The 19,852-nt window shown below is 36.0% G+C and overlaps 1 protein-coding gene across 1 annotated transcript; it reads left to right on the forward strand.

The window, feature by feature from the left end:
* The first annotated feature begins 6,755 nt into the window (after positions 1-6,755).
* Positions 6,756-8,898, forward strand: LOC107802501 (aquaporin TIP2-1-like). The gene is given in 3 exon segments (NM_001325717.1): positions 6,756-6,882; positions 7,424-7,674; positions 8,530-8,898. Coding segments are annotated over 3 exon segments (747 nt in total).
* Positions 8,899-19,852: the final 10,954 nt, after the last annotated feature.

The following is a 19,852-nucleotide window of genomic DNA, read 5'->3' on the forward strand; positions in this document are numbered from 1 at the left end:
TACGCATTGTCAGGCTATCGCGACATAGTTTGCTTCTGTGTAATGTCAGGCTACTCATTCTAGTTACTGAGAGAATGCTGGTATGATCTCCACACTATTTATTGGTAAAGATTCATTTGTTATTTTAGTTGACTGCAATCCAGTTTGTCAGGGTTAGTTTGGATCCGTCTCCCGTGATTAATTTTTAAACATTGGGTACATTTAGCCTTGAGCCGAGGGTCTGCCGGAAACAGCCTCTCTACCTTTTTAAAGGTAGGGGTAAGGTATGCGTACACACTCTGTGTGAATACACAAGGTTTTTTTGTTGTTGTTGGGTACATTTAGCACCCTGCAGCTGGAAACTCTGGATGGCTTTGGTGATTAGGCCGTTTCTAATTTGACTTAATGGGTAGTTTTTAGAGTTATGCTGGCGTATTTGAAGACTAGTTAGAGATGTGTAGTATTCTTCATTGCCTGTGCCATAGGAGACTAGTTAGAGATGTGTAGTATGCTTCTTTAGGGTTAGTGAAGCTCTATAGGAGAACTTGGACCCAGAAACTTGATGTTTATTCGATGAAAAGTTGCTTTTTCATGGAATTCTCAGCTATCAAGTAAGAAATGCCTCTTACTTTAACTTTTGCAATGGGGTAGCACCTGATAAATATAACAAACAAACAAATGAATACTTCATGTTCTTAATGGTCCACCTCCCACACCGTCCTTCCTTACTAAGCAAGTAGAAAGCTATGGAGTCTAAGATTAAGATTACTAGGAGAAATTCAAAAGTTGAGGTTGAGGATGTAGCAATTACCACATGTTTGTCATAAGTCACTGTCAATAGTTAATCCAAATGATTTCGGCAGGCATATGGGATATAGTCGGTCACAAAACCGCCGCACAAATTAGGCTTGAACTTCAAGAGGCAATAATTAATTCATTTATATATGACATGTATGCTTGTGGTAAATTGTAGATGAAGATGGCTGTTAGTCAAGTTTAAGGGACGAAGCATAGTGACATAACGACAAAATCGAACTAACTTATTACTCCATCAATTATAAGGCATTATTGTGCTGTTGTAATCGCAATAATTTCTTCTTGTCTCCTTTTTAGAATTTGTACATGATTTTTCATTAGCTTGTACATATTCGGATGCTAAGGGTATAAACAATCGAACTAAAACAACTAAATAAGCGATATTTTCTTTTTTTTGGTTTTGTTTGGTTTTTGTTTAAAAAAAAAAGGACCGTATATGATTTTATTTTATTTTATTTAAAAAAGTCTGAATCAAATCGGTAAACATATACGCAAATCTTATGTGATTATTTCTAAATTAACACATCATTTTAGTAGGTGTATGAGTATTTAATAAAGTAGAAAACAACTAATTATTCAACAATGCTTCTAGGCATTTTGGTAGATCTAATCCTGACTTCACGCAGGAAATTATAGTATGCTAAGTCAAGTCAGATTTTTAAATCAGTAAACATAAATCGTTCAAAATCAATAAATTGAGTGATTTTTTATATATAAATTTATATATATATATATATATATATATATATATATATATATAGTATTTTGTTTAATTTGGTCTTAATGACTAAAAAATAGACTAAATTTAATTTTTTTTGGAAAATGATATTGTATAGCCGCTCTCAAAATAATAGCCGAAAAATGTATTTTTTTTTCTGTGTGTGTGTGTATATATATACTAGAATTTTACAAATTTTATATAAATTTTTTCGATTATCGAATATAAATAATTTCTAGCGTGGGCTAAAAGTAAAAAACGCTCTAAATTTTTGGTAGGATAGTTTTAGGTAAGAGAATCTCAAGCGAGAGATTTTAAGAAAGCGAAAAGTTGTAGATTAAAATAAATTATATTTTATATAATTTTCTAAAAGTAGTTGTAACTTATTTAATTAAATACTAAATAAGTTGTATTATTCTTTGCCAAGCATCCTCATCTTGCCGTGTATATGTATTACGCATATTATGTCAAATGGACTTGTATGTATTTTCTCAATATCCTTTTTTAAAATTTTAATTTGTACAAGAAACATTTCCAATTTGAACACAAAAGCAAAATGGCTAAGAATGGAGAGTGAGACAATAACGGGGTAGCTATCAAACACATTATTATCGATCATTAATAGAGGTTATATAATAAGTCATTTTATGATCAGAATAGGTCCAATTATTTTAAAGAACATTAATCTTATATCCGATCTTTTAATTCACAAAAGCAAAAGATAATGAAATTAAATACTGCAAAAGTTGTTGGACAGACTCATGATCAATTAAAAATTTACAGAACAAAACCTAATATTCCTTAATGGAGAATAATTTAATTCAAAAGTGCAGCCAACTACCAAACATGACAGGAACTTTCGAAGGATTCCTAATCCAGCAAGTAATTTACATTATTAAACCCTAATTATCCAATATATTAATTAACTCACAATAAACCTAATTTAGTCCACTTCAATTTATATCCATACATTTCATAAAAAAAAATCAAATATACAGAGGCCCCCCCAATTCTCTAAGTTCATAGTTGGTCGGTGCATTTTGTGGACCAAACCCTATTTGTCTCTGTCATGCCACCATTACTTCACTTTTTTTTAATCATTATTTACCTTACATAGGGTACCCCTTAGACGGGCCCTCCACCGTTCTTATCAAGTTTCTCCTTGTCAAATTCAAAGCTTGTCAAATTTAAAACTCGAGACCTGTAGTAAAGGGATGAAATACTAATAAAAAATGAACAAAACGTATTGAGTATGCGTTCATGTGAAGCTCAATGTTTCCAAATTGAATAATGACTTCGATATAATAATAACAATGTACTAGTATATTTTTATAGTTTAAGGTTTGGAGAGGGTAATGTGCAGTGTCGAGGCCAGAATTTATACAAAGGGGTGTCAAAATTTAAAGAAAAGCCAAAAAAATGAAAAAATATTGCAATAGGGAATGGAACTTACAACCTTCAATCACTTTTGACACCCCTTGACCGTTGCACTAGGAGATTGTCTTGTATCAAAGGTTGTCACCCATTGTATATATTCAATTTTTTTTAAAAAAAAATACCTATCTATGCAATGTTATTCTTCTGGCGAAGGGGTGTCACCCCTCGAACAAGGGTAGCTCCGCGCATGCAAACTTTACTGGCTTATCCTTACCTTATGGAGATAGAGAGGTTGTTTTCGATAAACTCTTGGCAGGATGCTGCAATAGGGAATGGAACTTACAACCTTCAGTCACTTTTGACACCCCTTGACCGTTGCACTAGGAGATTGTCTTGTGTCAAGGATTGTCACCCATTGTATATATTCAATTTTTTTTAAAAATACCTATCTACACAGTGTTATTATTCCGGCGAAGGGGTGTCACCCCTCGAACAAGGGTAGCTCCGCCCCTAGTAATGTGCATGCAAACTTTACTGGTTTATCCTTACCTTATGGAGATAGAGAGGTTGTTTTCGATAAATTCTTGGCTCAAGAAACGCAATATTCGGCAGGATGCTGCAATAGGGAATGGAACTTACAACCTTCAGTCACTTTTGACACCCCTGACCGTTGCACTAGGAGATTGTCTTGTGTCAAGGGTTGTCACCCATTATATATATTCAATTTTTTTAAAAAAAATACCTATCTACACAGTGTTATTTTTCCGGCGAAGGGGTGTCACCCCTCGAACAAGGGTAGCTCCGCCCCTGGTAATGTGCATGCAAACTTTACTGGTTTATCCTTACCTTATGGAGATAGAGAGGTTGTTTTCAATAAACTCTTGGCTCAAGAAACGCAATATTCGGCAGGATGAAAAAGAAAAATAACAGTGAAGAAGCCATGTTTGAATTAAGACAAGAATACAACAAAAAAAAAAAAATAACAGGGCAATAAAAAAATCGACACAAAGATAGTGGCAGCTCGATGGAGTACTGGGCCTAAAGCTGAATCGTTATTAGAGACCTTTAGAGGCAAATATGTTAATTGTATTTTACAATCGACTTCTTCTAATATTCTCTTCCTAATTGATAATATAGCCAATTTATTTAATCATTCTTAAGATATTATCAATCTTAGGTAAAGTTTTGTTAATTTTACTTTCCATCAGGGGAAATGTCTTTATTTTTCTATGAGCAATATTATATAGGCATGTGAAAGAAGAATTAAATCTTTTATTTCATTGAGTATATCAATTAAAGTATAATTTTTTACTTGGATAGTTTTTGGTAGTACTTTTGTTATAAAATAAGTCCAAAAATCAATATGGAGCTAATTAGCTCAAGGTATGTACAGAAACTATTGTAAAATGAAAATTAATCCAAGTTAAAGAGAATAAGAAGAATGAAGGAGGAAGCCATTTAAGTGCATGTCATTTATTTGTTATAGCTCAACTAGTTCGCCCTAAAAAATAGCATAATGTTTGGACTAGGCCATAATGATTATTGACATAGCAAATGTATGGTTTACTATTATAAAGAATTATAGGAGTAATTATTAAAATATATTTGTTATATATATAATATGAATAATATTTCACTACTAGAAGGTCGGAAAAACGCGACCAAGGTCGACTGACCAAAGTTGGTCGGTTTGTCAAAATATTTTAATTTTTAATTTTTTTTACGAAACCGACCAACTTTGGTTGGTTTTCTTTGGCGCAAAAATGTGGGAAACTATTTTTGAGTCCCGCAAAATTTATTTTTCAAGAAACCGACCAACTTTGGTTGATTTTTCATTTAAAATAAATTAAAATTAATATTAAAAAACCGACCAAAATTAGTCGGTTAATTCGACCGATCATTTTAAAAAATCGACCAACTTTGGTCGGTAAGTTTATTTTTTAATAAAACCGACCAACTTTGGTCGGTTATTTTAGTGTGAAAATACAATTAAAGAGTATAAATCAAATAAAAAGACAGTCTTAAAACAAAGTGTACCAATAGTCTAGTGGTATAATAGTATTGTGCCACAGTACACCCCCGTTTGATTCTCAGATGGTGCATTTTTTTTAATTACATAATTAAAATACCGACCAACTTTGGTCGGTTTTTTCGACAATATTTTTTTTAATTTAATTGACCGACCAAAGTTGGTCGGTAATTTCCGATCAACTTTGGTCGGTATGCGCTTCCAACCCTAAAATATCGTCCACACATAAATGGTCGCGTTTTGGACGGTTATTGGCCATTACCGACCAATTTTGGTCGATTTTTTTGGACGGTTTTTCCCGGATTTCTAGTAGTGTTTGGAGCCCTATAATTTTAAAATTCAAAAATAGCCAGATTTACAAATGGTCATTCAAAAATAGCCACAGTTTCAAAAGTAATCGAAATTTAGCCATTTTTCATGTAAAGATAAATCTGAACGGAAATACTGTTCAAAATCCGGAAAAATACTCCAGTATAATATACTGATAATATATCGGTCCAGTATATTATACTGGAACTTTTTCCGTGTTGGAGTTCCAGCATAATATATTGGAAATTCATACACAATGCACTGATCTCCAATATATTATGCTGGAACTTTTCTGTGTTGCAGCAAAATAGTGACTATTTTTCAATGACTTTGCAAACACTGACTATTTTTTAATGATTAGTCCGAAAACTGACTAGCCCGTACTATTTTTACCTTGGCTTTAGTTTCCTTGGGGTTGAGCCGCCCGTACACAAAGTAAATAACAGGTAAGAATAAAAATCGATGGAGAATATAGTGACTTAGATCCGTATTAAAAACTTCAAAATTGAATATACATATTTAAAATTTTGAGTCCACCTCGGATCCTGATCATACCCATTAGTTATGGTTCACATGGATGAGGATTATTTATGAGGTTTGAAACATTCCACAAAAAGCACATCAGTGACAGCTAGGATTTGTAAGAAATACATGAATGGATATGCATGGACACATATGTACATTCGCATATTCCCCCTTATGGCCTTATCTTGTTCTATATGTAACAAAAGGTCAACAACAAAAAAAAAAAAGACAGCTCAGATATATCTCAGGTTTACGCAAAAAGGTTCGAAGAAGGGTCATAACTCAAGAGGGTGTGATGGAGATAGTCATACCCTATTACAAGCATTATTGGCTGATTCCACTACTCGAACTCATGATTTATTGACAGTGACGGAGCCACATGGAACAAAGGGGTGACACCCCTTCACCGGAAAATTACACTATTGCTAGATAATTTTTTTTATTTTATGTATATATTTACTATATGTTGATTCCCCTTGACGTTTCGATGTATCTAATTATTTATATTTTGACACCCCTTAGTGAAAATGCTGGCTTCGCCCCTGCCTATAGATCACACAGAAACTAGAGGCGGATGCAATGTATCGGTACCGGTTCGACTGAATCCAGTACTTCTAGCACGGAGCATAAATTTATGTGTAAAAATTCATTAATATTGCAATATATAGCAATATGAACCCATAACTTTAAGAATATAATGAGTTCAATGCTAAAAACTTTACGGGTTAAACCCAAACTTAAATCTTAGATCCGCATCCAACGAAAACAAATTTACCATCACATGTAACAAAGGAGAAAGCTCTTACTGTATGCTACAGTGAAAATTTCATGAATTTCATTAATTAACTTTATATTAAAATATTTCTATACTCCTACTATATATATGTGACACAGAAAGGCCTCTTAGTCTCATCCAAAAGCAATTTTCTCTCTAGTCTATTCTTGTCGTCCCTTCTCCTTTAGCTTCTAATTACAAGTAAATAAATTATTTTAATTGTGAAAATGCCTGGCATAGCTTTTGGACGTATAGATGATTCATTTAGCGTTGGGTCTCTTAAGGCCTATCTTGCTGAATTTATCTCCACCTTGCTCTTTGTCTTCGCCGGAGTTGGTTCTGCCATTGCTTACAGTTAATAACTTCCTCTAATCCTCTTCATCATCAATTTACCTTTTCACTTACATTTTCGTCGTTAAATACACTGGCCGGTGTTACCGCCAGGGACAAATTTAGGGCGAGTTCTATAAAATTATATTACTTTCGACTTGAACTACCGATGTGCACTATAGAACATGTAGAATGTATTATACACGTAACACAACTATACTCGCTCTAAATCCACTAACTTTCTTACATGAACGTGTTTGATAAACATGAAAAATGTTTCATGCCTATGCAATTATATCTACATGGTATTTAATTTATTTATTTTTCACAATGGAAATATAAAAGGGGAGCCTTGGCTGCGTAACTAGTAAAGTTGTTGTCATGTGAGGTCACGAGTTCAAGCCGTGAAAATAACCTCTTGCATAAATGCAGGATAAGGCTGCGTCTTGTGGTTCGGCCCTTTTCCGACCTCACGCAGAGCAGGAGCTTAGTGTACCGGACTGTCCTTTTTCACAATGGAAATATAAGATTCTAAAAACTGTACTCTTTTTTGGATATATTGCAGATAAGTTGACAGCAGATGCAGCTCTAGATCCGGCTGGGCTTGTAGCTGTTGCAGTTTGCCATGGATTTGGTCTATTCGTAGCCGTTGCCGTTGGCGCTAACATTTCCGGTGGACATGTTAACCCTGCTGTTACCTTCGGATTGGCTCTCGGCGGTCAAATTACAATACTTACTGGCCTCTTTTACATCATTGCTCAGCTTTTGGGCTCCATTGTAGCTTGCTTGCTCCTCAAAGTTGTTACCGGTGGATTGGTAAGTTCTAGTAGTATTTTTACCTTAACTTCAAACACTAATATATACTTACTCCGTTCATTTTAGTTGTTCATTTTGAACCTTTTACGCCTATTAAAAAACAATAATTATAGTATGTATTTTACCTTATAACCCTCATAGTGATAGCATTTCAAAGAGTCGTAAAAAAATTTATTTTTTGGAGATGAGTAATTAATGATGTGGGTACCACAAAAAAAAAAGTTGTCATTCTCTTAGATTTGCTAAAATGGACAACTAAAAGTAAAAATATATTTTTAGTATAGTGGACAAGTAAAAGTAAAAGTGAACGAAGAAAATAATAAAAAAATCATCCAATATATAGGAAATATGACATATTACCAACTACAATTGATTAACTAATATATAGTAAAAAGTTATTTACACTATCAATATATATAAGTTAAAGTCATTTTTAAATACAAACTTTTGAAGAAGAAAAATAAAACTATTGTTCGTGCTACCTCCCAGTTGTATTATAAAGTTTTGTTTGGTATTTAACTTGTATAAACTGACAAAGTAATTTTTTTAACACTGTCGGATTAAAACTTTGTAATTTGCCTTAATTATTGGTCTTGTTATTTAATCTCACTTTTGAGGGATGATACCTATATTATCATTGATAACTTGATAGTACAAAAATTATTTTACAGTATTAGTTTATAAAAGTTAGATTTGTTATGTTGCAGCCAATATTACATTTTTTTAGGTCTCAACTGTGATTTCTAACACTTGCGTTACAAAAATAGCCGGTCGATTTGTTATTTATTTTTTCTAAGTACACCTAAATTTCAATTTTTAGCCATATTTTGACGTCTAACTTGTTTTTTTTTTCAGGCTGTTCCAATCCACAGTGTAGCAGCTGGAGTAGGAGCTGCTGAAGGAGTAGTGATGGAAATTATTATCACCTTTGCTTTGGTATACACAGTGTATGCAACAGCAGCAGACCCAAAGAAGGGTTCATTGGGTACCATTGCACCCATTGCCATTGGTTTCATTGTTGGTGCCAACATTTTAGCCGCCGGCCCATTCTCTGGTGGTTCAATGAACCCGGCCCGTTCATTTGGGCCTGCTGTGGCCAGTGGCGACTTCACTAACAACTGGATTTACTGGGCTGGGCCTCTCGTTGGTGGTGGATTGGCTGGTCTTACTTACAGCAACGTTTTCATGCAAAACGAGCACGCCCCTATCTCCAGCGATTTCTAAGTAAAAAATTGTTTGAGTTTGATTTTGTAAAATAAAAAGGAAGAAAAAAGCAACATTAATTTTGCTCTTTCTTTCTTTTTGTTTGTTTGTTTTCCACTTTATCCTTTGTTGTTTTCTTTCCCTTTATAGCTTTTGGGTTTGCAGCTGTACATTCATCTTTGGTCCAATGTTGTCTACGTGATGATGCTCGAATTTGGTGAAATCGCAACCATTTATTGTCATATCCTTTTTTTATCTTTTTGTCATTCCATTTCGGTTATCTTTAGCTCACACCCCCAAAAAAAGGAGAAAAAGAAATATTCTTTTTGCTTATGGCGATAAAAAATGAAGAGAATGATTAAACTAAGCCGACAAACAACTTAAGCTTTTTATCATGTAAGACTGGTACAAATATTAAATTAATTAATTTGCTAACTATTATGAACAATAAAAGAAGAAGAATAGTATTATAGAGAAAAGTAGAGAGAGAGAAATTTTATTGATTTGGGATCAATTACAATAGCATAGAATCCATCTATTCATAGGGGAAAAGTGACTTAGCCACCAAGTAACAAACCCTAGAATCTCTTTAGAATATAGACATTCACCTTAAATACAATTCTATTTATAACACTCTCCCTTGAATGTCTATTTAATGGGAAAAAAATTCTAGAGAAGGAAAAAAAGTACACATATTTAGAAATATGCCCTTTGGTTGCCTCATTAAAAACCTTGCAAGGAAAACCCAGTGGAACAAAACTTTGTAAGGGAAAAAGAGTACAACGCGCATTAACTCCCCCTGATAGCATCAATTCACATCTTTGAGCCTTCGCATCCCGGTCTTGTACATTAGCTTCTTGAAGGTTGACATCCGTAGAGATTTGGTGAACAAATTAGTCATATTATCACTTGGATGAATATGTTGCACCTTGAAATCACCATTCTTGTATATATGTAATCTCTTTATATAATGTTGTGGAATAACCTTTTCAATATCTCCATAGTGGTAAAAATTTCCGCTATCACATTATCATGCTTATAATTATAGCAAAATACATATGTGCACAAATTACACCTATCATATGGTACTTCGGGACCAAGAATTGTATATGCTTCAAGCGATTTAAATCCTTCAAGGATTGTCATATAATAGAATTTAATTAGATGCATATCAAGTTTTCATGTCATGCTAGACAAATAAGATATCAAAAAATGATTGCACATACCATTAACTTTATACTTTCAAGTGTTTGAATTGCAGGTCCAAATACTTATCTTTCATATGAAACCAATTCTATTCGAATTGCGTCTCTTCTATTTGGCCAATATTTTTGTGTCTGTATTCGACAAACTTAAGATCTTCATCTATACTTAGCTCTATCATAGATGTCGACGACAAACATTTTATATCGGTTCCAACATTCTTTCATAAAGACATGCCATAGAGATCTCTTCATTCATATTTTCAGGTACCAGAATCTCTCCCGAGATTTGTTATGTCATGTGATCTTCTAGATCACTTGCCTCCTTATTATGATCATTTTGATCATTTGCTCATCTTCTTAATCAAGAATTTTAATTGAAACTGATTTGTCTATACGCTTTAAGTGTACCATAGACTTTGTCCTTCTAGGACTCGTTCTAATTGGAGCATTTGCAGTGAGAATATAGTTATTTTCTTTGGGTCAGCAAATGCGTCTAGCATGCTTTGCAATATATTGTAGATGAATTATCTTTTTATGAACTTCAAGTTCATATTATCTTATTCGAGGATCTAGATGTACAAATGATAATTCATTCCACGTAACTTTTTCTCAATTGTTTATCATGTTTCCCCCTCATGTTAGAAAAACTAACTTGCTTCCTCAATTTTGAAAATTCATCTTTATGCATTATGGTGTTTATCAAAATATACCCGCACATTAATAATAATAAGATGAAATTATTTGGTTCCTGACCCTGAACCACTTGTGAGGGGAGAATGTAATATACTTTCGTATATAACCTATATCAAATTGATATAGATAAATTTGTTCTTATAAGCAATAGTTTAGCTATTAAGTGGAGGCATTCAATAAATCATTTTGCTAAACCAACTGTTATGTAAACCAACCTATCAAGATGAACTATCTTGAATAAAAAATCTAGAAATTCTGCTCTAAATCAAATTATTAAGAAAGTTACCTCGCAAACACCACATTGCGGGTTAATAATAATCGCACATGTAACCATCTCATAGATGCATCTTATGTGGTATACATGGCAGATGAATGAGCCCATATTCACCTTTGAAATTTCCAGCATTCATGGGATCCAATCCCAATTTTAGTTGGTCTATTAGTTAATGAGAACATGCAACATAAGAGAATTCACAATGAACTTTCTAATTCTTTAATATTTACCCATGTGAATTCTCTTTTATTTTTGTACATCATGCTTAAATTGATATGGCTAAACTGATTATGCCAACTGGATAAATTATCAATATTGATAAAGTTCAGGTTTACACCATGACATGTGCAAATATCAATAAATTCCAAGTTTATTATGATATGGATTTTTATATCAATAAACATCCACTTTATTGTGGTATTCTTTTATTTGTGTAGTACAAACTGGAGAATAAAGTGGGTAACTTTTCACATACATATTACCCTGCTACAAGTCGTAGTAATAGAAAATATTAAATCTTTCCTTTATTTACAGTCTCAATATAACCAACCGCTTTCGCGAATACTTTAAAAACTCAATTAAGTTTCTCTGAGACTTACTACATCACAATGTCTAATTGATAATCAATTCCTCCAAAATAATAATAATTGGCTCTTCGAGAGCTCTCAATTAATTTGGTAGTACCACATATTCATCAACATCCATACAGTGAATATCTCTTTCAAGGAGAAAGTTATATCATCATGGTCATGGTCAAAATCATTATAGGCAAGATATGTTGATTCTATTACTTTTGCCCTGTAATAATTACATTGCCATAATATTTTGGCATATTCACAATAGGTACATGATCAATGACCATTCATGCCATAATAATAAAATTATTTTCTTATATCATCTCAAACATCATTCTAGAGGTGAGTGTGGTATATTCACTACCACTAACACATTCATATTCTTCCAAGAATGAATATGTATTCATAAATCACATGTTGTCACATTCATATCATGAATGGGCCATAATCATCTATATGTGCTTTACAAAATTTCATGTCAAATCAATGACAAATATTACTTTCCCAAAGTGAAGGATTATTTTGAGAATCCTTATTGTTCTCATTACCACAACGCTGACGATTATAATTTTGTCTATTGTCACGTCCACATCCATTGATACTTTTACGGTAATAATTTTATCTTCTTTTAGACTTATTACATATTGTTACCATATTCTCTTAAGGAAATGAGAATGAAACAAATTCAATAGAACGGGTTTTCAATAGTTTGCCCACAATCATACATGAATTTGATCATGGCAAGACATAAAAAATTTACCACTTCAGGTGGTTATATTTTTTACAAACTCCATTAGAGTTATAATCAAAATTTACTGCTTGTATTTAAATTCAAATTATAGAATAAAAGAAAAAATTATGGTAAAATACATACCTTAAATCCAGAATTTATTCATGAAGGAAGTTCATGAAATAATTGACAATCATTATGCTCAATCCCAAAGATTCTACCCAATTGGTTAGAGTCTCATGCGGATAATACCGTTATGGTTTCATGACAGAAAGAGCGAGATTCTCACAGTGGTCCTAAGATCACGGCGTAAATTTCGGAACATATTTGCACTAGGTGGATAGGCAACTGTATAATAAGATTCTCTACTATAATTAGAAGTGTACCTTATTTAGGATTCTCCTACTATATAAAGGGGATACCAATCATTTGTAACGCATCAATCATTGACAAGAGAATATACATACATCACTTTTTTGCTTACTGTTGATCAGAATTACCTTATTATTTTATTATTCTTGCTAACCCACCTCGAGGCTGCCTTAGCTCGAGATCGAGATTCGTTTGCACACTAGTTTGACTTACTCTACTCTTTAATTTATACCTTTAATTCCTTGTTTATCAATTAGTATTGGATTAAATCATATATCTTTAAAACCACAATACAAGTTTAATTGTTACTCGGATTTTAGGGTAAACGGTTTGGCGACCGCCGTGGGGCTAAGGATAATAGTGATTGTTTCAGGACTGATTCTAATAAAACACGTTATTTTCACACTTGTTCTTGTCAAGAATTTTTGTTCTCAGGTTAAAATATGTCAAACTCACAAAATGCACTCGTACATAGTGATGATGGTCTTGGATTTCACGGGGAAAAAGATAATGTAGTTGCTCTAGGAGCCAGTGTACCACCGATTAACCCTAGGGAAATGTCGGTTGTCGATCCAGTCGATGTTAGTTCGCACATTGCTTTGAATGCGGACTTAGGCGCAGATCCCGGAGGAAGTGTACGCAGGAAAGGCTGATTTGGTGGCCAAGGAACACAGGGTGTAGGAGACGGTGGAGTTAGTCTCCAAGTAATATTCGAGATGTTACAGGCTCAATAGGCCGCTATTGCTCAGCTTCAGAATCAACATAGAACTTCAAGTGTTTTCGAGCCGGAGATCACTCGACGTACCGATCCAATGCCGGAAAGGACGAGCGGTAACAGATTAGGGACTGATCCTACAATTATGAAAATGCTTGAGGAGCTCACCAAAAGAATCGAGTCGGGAGAAAAGAAGATCGAAGATAATGACAAAAAGGTGAAAACATACAACTCCTGAGTTGATCAGATACCGGGGGCACCCCCGATCTTAAAGGGTTTGGATTCAAAAAGGTTCGTGCAAAAGCCTTTTTCTCAAAGTGTGGCCCCGAAACCCATTCCAAAGAAATCTTGTATGCCAGATATACCTAAATACAACGGTACCACCGATCCTAATGAACGTATCACTACGTACACGTGCGGAATAAAGGGAAATGACTTAAAAGACGATGAGATCGAGTTCGTTTTGTTGAAACAATTTGGAAAAACTTTATCAAAGGGAGCAATAATTTGGTATCACAACTTGCCACCGAATTCCATCAATTCATTTGCCATGTTAGTCAATTATTTTGTGAAGTCACACGCTGGGCCATAAAAGTCGCAACAAGAAAATCAAACATTTTTAAGATAAGACAAAGGGATAACGAAATGCTGAGGGAGTTCGTGTCCTGATTTCAGATGAAGCGAATAGATTTACCACTGGTCACATATGATTGGGCCGTTCAAGCTTTCATGCATGGGTTGAACGAGCGGAGTTCGATAGCATCACGACAATTAAAGCAAAATCTGATCGAGTATCCAACTATAACTTGGGTAGATGTACACAATCGATATCAATCGAAGATCAGGGTCGAGGACGACCGACTGGGTGCCCCGTCAGGTTCAGTTCATCCCATCTAAATAGATTAGTGGTTAAAGACCCGAGGGATACCAACAAGGAACCAAGGTCGAACAGAGAACAATATTAGCCATATAATAGAGATCGAAGGAACAATGGTTTGGGACGCAATCCTCCTCGGAATGATCGAAGAAATGATTAAGGGAAAAATTATCAGGGACTTATGAGTAAGAGTGGTTTTGATAAACATGTTGATCCCATAGAAGCACCTCGGTTATCGGAGTATAATTTCAGTATGGATGCATCGGGGATTGTATCGGCTATTGGAAGGATCAAAAGCACCAGGTGACCCAGACCTATACAGACCGATCCTTCTCAAAGAAACCCAAACTTGATGTGTAAATATCATGGCACACATGGCCATAGGACCGAAGATCGTAGACAGCTGAGGGAGAAGGTTGCTTAATTGTTCAACGAGGGACACCTTAGAGAGTTCCTCAGTGATCGAGCTAAAAATCACTTCAGAGAAAGAGATGCCAACAGAAAGAATGAGCAAGAAGAACCACAACATGTCATTCATATGATATTTAGCGAGGTAGATGTTCAGCAAGGGACCGTATTCAAACGTACCAAGGTGTCGATCATCCGAGAAAAGTGGACTCAAAGTTATGAGCCCGAAGACACCCTATCATTCAATGACGAAGAAGCGGAAGGCATTTCTCAGCCACACAATGACGCCCTAGTATTTTCTATTTTGTTAAATAAAATTCAAGTTAAACGTGTGCTAGTGGATCCAGGTAGCTCAACAAACGTAATCAGATCGAGGTTCGTAGAGCAGCTCGACCTGCAGGACCAAATTGTGCATGCATATCGAGTCCTAAACAGTTTTAACATGAAAAGTGAAACAACGAATAAGGAAATAATCCTACCAGTAAATGTGGCCGGGACCATCCAAGATACAAAAGTCCATGTCATCGAAGGCGACATTATATAAAATGCACTACTCGGAAGACCCTGGATCCATAACATGAGGGTAGTACCGTCGACCCTTCACCAAATGATGAAATTACCACCAATGGATGGTGTGAAAATAGTTTACGGGGAATAACATGATGCAAAGGAAATATTTGCAGTCGACGAGGTGACGCTGATATCGACACCTTCAACCTCAAAAAAATCGAGCACCAAAGATAAGCAGACGGTGAAATAGCAATCACCGTCTCCAGCCTCGACCGAATTAGAGAAATAGGTAATCGAAAAAGAAGAAAAGGATTTTCTTACTCCTCGAACTTTCATTATTCCCGAAGAATCAGATGCATCCAAGTCGACTGTCAAGGAGCTGGAATAGGTGATACTGATCGAATATCTACTCGAACGAAAAGTATACCTAGGAACGGAGTTGACCCCCGAACTCAGAAAAAAACTTATTCAGTTTCTTATCGATAACATAGATTGTTTTGCTTAGTCCTATTTAGACATGACAAGGATCCACCGGAAATAACAACACACCGACTAAGCCTCGACCTTAGGTTCAAATCGGTAAAGCAAACGAGAAGGCCCCAGTTCGAGGTAAAGCATGCATCCATAAAAGTTGAGGTAACTAAACTTCTTAAAATAAGATCCATTCGGGAAGTAAAATACCCTGAATGGTTAGCCAATGTAGTTGTAGTCCCTAATAAGGGAACAAACTTAGAATGTGCGTAGATTACAAGGATTTGAACAAGGTATGCCCTAAAGACTCTTTTACACTGCCTAACATTGATCGCATGATCGATGCCACGACTGGCCACGAGATCCTTACCTTTCTCGACGCTTATTTGGGGTATAATCAAATTCAGATGAACTCGGAAGGCCAGGAGAAGATCTCGTTTATCACCAAGTATGGAACTTATTGTTACAATGTTATGCCCTTCAGGCTAAAAAATGCATGAGCTACATACCAACGCCTAGTTAACAAAATGTTCGAGGAACAGATAGGTAAATCGATGGAAGTTTACATTGACGATATGTTAGTTAAGTCCCTGCGCGTAGAGGACCATTTGACTCATTTGTAGGAAATATTTGAAATCTTGAGGAAGTACAACATGAAACTTAACCCCGAAAAATGTACCTTCGGGGTCGGCTCGGGCAAATTCCTCGGCTTCATGGTATCAAATCAGGGAATCAAAATCAAACCGATAAGATCTATTAAATCCATCAAGGATATCACCTTCGTAGACAATGTGAAAGTTGTACAAAGGCTAACCAGATGGATAGCTGCCTTGGGCTGATTCATTTTGAGGTCATCAGATCAAAGTCACCGGTTCTTGTCCTTACTCAAAAAGAAAAATAATTTCGCATGAACCCCGGAATGTCAACAAGCATTGGAGGAATCGAAGTGGTACTTATCGAGCCCACCTCTTCTCCACACTCCGAAGGTAGATGAGAAGTTGTACTTATACTTGCCAATGTCCGAAATAGTGGTAAGTGGTGTACTAGTTTGAGAAGAGTAAGGTACACAATTTCCTATTTATTACGTAAGTCAGACCTTAGGAGATGCTGAAACTAGGTATCCACACTTCGAGAAATTGGCATTTACATTAATAAGCACATCTAGAAAATTAAAGCCATATTTCCAATGTCACCCCATATGTGTGATAACCGCTTATCCACTCCGAATGTTTTGCACAAGCCTGAGTTATCGGGCCAATTGTCCAAATGGGGCGTCGAACTTGGTGGGTACGATATCAAATATCAACCTCAAATGGCCATCAAGTCTCAAATTTTAGCAGACTTCGTGGTCGACTTTTCGCCAGCCCTCGTACCTGAAGTGGAAAAGGAACTTCTATTAAAATCGGGTATATCATCGGGGATATGGACCCTCTTCACAGACAGTGCCTCGAATGTGAAAGGGTCCGAGCTTGGCATTGTTTTGAATCCGCCCACAGGTAGCACTGTCATACAACCTATCCAAACTTCTAGGTTGACTAACAATGAAGCAGAGTATGAGGCCATGATTGCAGGTGTCGAGATAGCTAAAAGCTTGAGGGCTGAAGTTATTGAAGCCAAGTGCGACTCTTTATTGGTGGTTAATAAAGTAAACAAGAGCTTCGAAGTTCGGGAGGATATAATGCAAAGGTATTTAAACAAGTTACAAGTAACATTGCACCGTTTCAAGGAGTGGACTCTAGATCATGTACCTTGAGAACAAAATAGTGAGGCTGATGTACTTGCAAATTGAGATCATCAGTCGAAGAAGACGATATTATCCTGGGGATTGTCATCTAATTATCGAGATCTGTGATCGAGGAGGGTCACGCGTGAGATAAATTCTACAAGTCTGACATGGGATTGGAGGAATAAATATATTGAATATTTGAAGAACGGAAAGCTCCCATTAAACCCTAAAAAGTCAAGAACCCTGCGAACCAAAGCAGCCCGATTCATATTGTATGAAGATGGAATATTATATAGGAGGTCCTTCGATGGACCGTTGGCGGTATGTTTAGGGCCGGGGGACACCGATTATATTTTACATGAAGTCCACGAAGGCACTTATGGGAACCACTTCGGCGTTGATTCTTCAATTCACAAAATCATCATAGCAGGATAGTACTGGGATAGCATGGAAAAAGACACTAAGGAGTTTGTTCCAAAATGTGATAAATGCCAAAAGTCTGCACCGATGATCCATCAGCCCAGAGAGCAACTTCATTCAGTCCTATACCCGTGGACATTTATGAAATAGGGAATGAATATCGTCGGCCCTCTACTAACGGCCCCAAGTAAAGCTAAATTCATTTTGTTTATGACTGACTACTTTTCTAAATAGATGGAAGTACAGGCCTTCAAGAAGGTCAGAGAGAAGTTATAGACTTCATCCGGGATCACATCGTGTGTCGATTCGGGATACCTGCTGAAATCATATGCAATAATGTAAAGCAATTCATCAGTAGCAAGGTAACGAAGTTCCTCGAAGAACACAAGATAAAAGGATCTTATCGATGCCATATCACTTAAGTGCAAATGGGCAGGCTGAATCGACGAACAAGACCATTATCCAAAACTTAAAGAAAAGGTTGAGTGACGCTAAGGGGAAATGGAGAGAAGTCCTACCCGAAGTCCTTTGGGCGTATCGAACGACATCAAAATCCAGCATGGGGGCAACCTCGTTCTCCTTAATATATGGCTCCGAGGCCTTAATCCCGGTCGAGGTTAGGGAACCTAGTGCCAGATTTCGGCATGCAATGGAAGAATCAAATCACGAGGCGATGAATACTAGCCTTGAGCTATTAGATGAAAAACGAGAAGCTGAGCTTGTTCGAATGGCTGCACAGAAGCAAAGAATCGAGAGATATTACAATAGAAGGGCCAACCTTCGCCACTTCGAAAACGGGGACTTAGTTCTAAAAGAAACACACACACAATACTCGAGACCCGAATGAAGGAAAACTAGGCCTGGATTAGGAAGGACCATATCGAGTCATTAGAGTCATCGAAAATGGATCTTATAAACTTGGCATGATGGAAGGCAAACAATTGCCAAACAATTGGAACGTATCACTACTCAAACAATATTATTGCTAAGATATGACTTTCTCCCCTTTTCCATTTGCATTTAATACTAACTTATTGCAGGTGTTCAATCGAAGACATCGAGAGAACACTTATACACGAAGACCTTGGGTTTTAAAGCACGCATGACACTCTTTTTCTCTTAGATCGGGTTTTATCCCAAATGGGTTTTTTCAGCGAGGTTTTTAACGAGCCAACAACTATGTGCTACCTAAGGAAAAGTCAACAGTATCCAAGATTTCTTTTCAATCAACCTCTAATACTGAGGTACATCACCCTCGGAGGTTATATTTTCAAGGAAAATACTTCACGCCAAAAAGGGTCTCGATAGGAAAACCTTGTAATGGGCCAAACGGTCAGATGAACCGTGTCCATGTAGAATAGTCGAGTCCCGGTGGCAAAACATGTACGCATGAATGAATTATTCAAAGAAGCATTCTTTCTATATCAAACACTTTGTGTCTCAAAGAAATTTGCTATTATACGAGTTCCGTACTTGTGATTCTGTGAGAAATGGCTCAAGGGCCAAAACACAAATACACCTTGAATACTTGAGGACTGTCATCGACAGTCAATATATCCGAGTTATCTAAACTCGGATTCATAATACCTCAAAGCGGCATCCCTCGACGTAAAGGCCAAGACCACCGTACTCGGGGACTAACATTTCGGACAAGCTCAAAATATTATCGGGAAATAAGTCCAAGAGGCATACCCGAAGGCTACAGACATACTAAAGGCTACGACCGAAATAATGTGGCTCGGAGACGTCCGAATCCCGCAATAAAAACAGGCCTTCGAATTCTCTAAAAACAGTTTAAGAAAGGCTACCCTCGGCAAATAATCAAAGGGTTTCGATAAAATCGACCCTCGAAAAACCTTAAGAGGTATCGAATTATTCAAATACAAACTTTGTGCTAAGGGACAAGAAACAAAAGGGTTTCGATCGACACTAAACCCTCAGAAAACCCAATGGGTAAAAAATGCATGCCATGGCATAAAGAAATTTTTACTAAGTCTTC

The sequence above is a fragment of the Nicotiana tabacum genome, chromosome 6 (assembly GCF_000715075.1).
Source record: "Nicotiana tabacum cultivar K326 chromosome 6, ASM71507v2, whole genome shotgun sequence".
Taxonomy (NCBI): Eukaryota; Viridiplantae; Streptophyta; class Magnoliopsida; order Solanales; family Solanaceae; genus Nicotiana; species Nicotiana tabacum.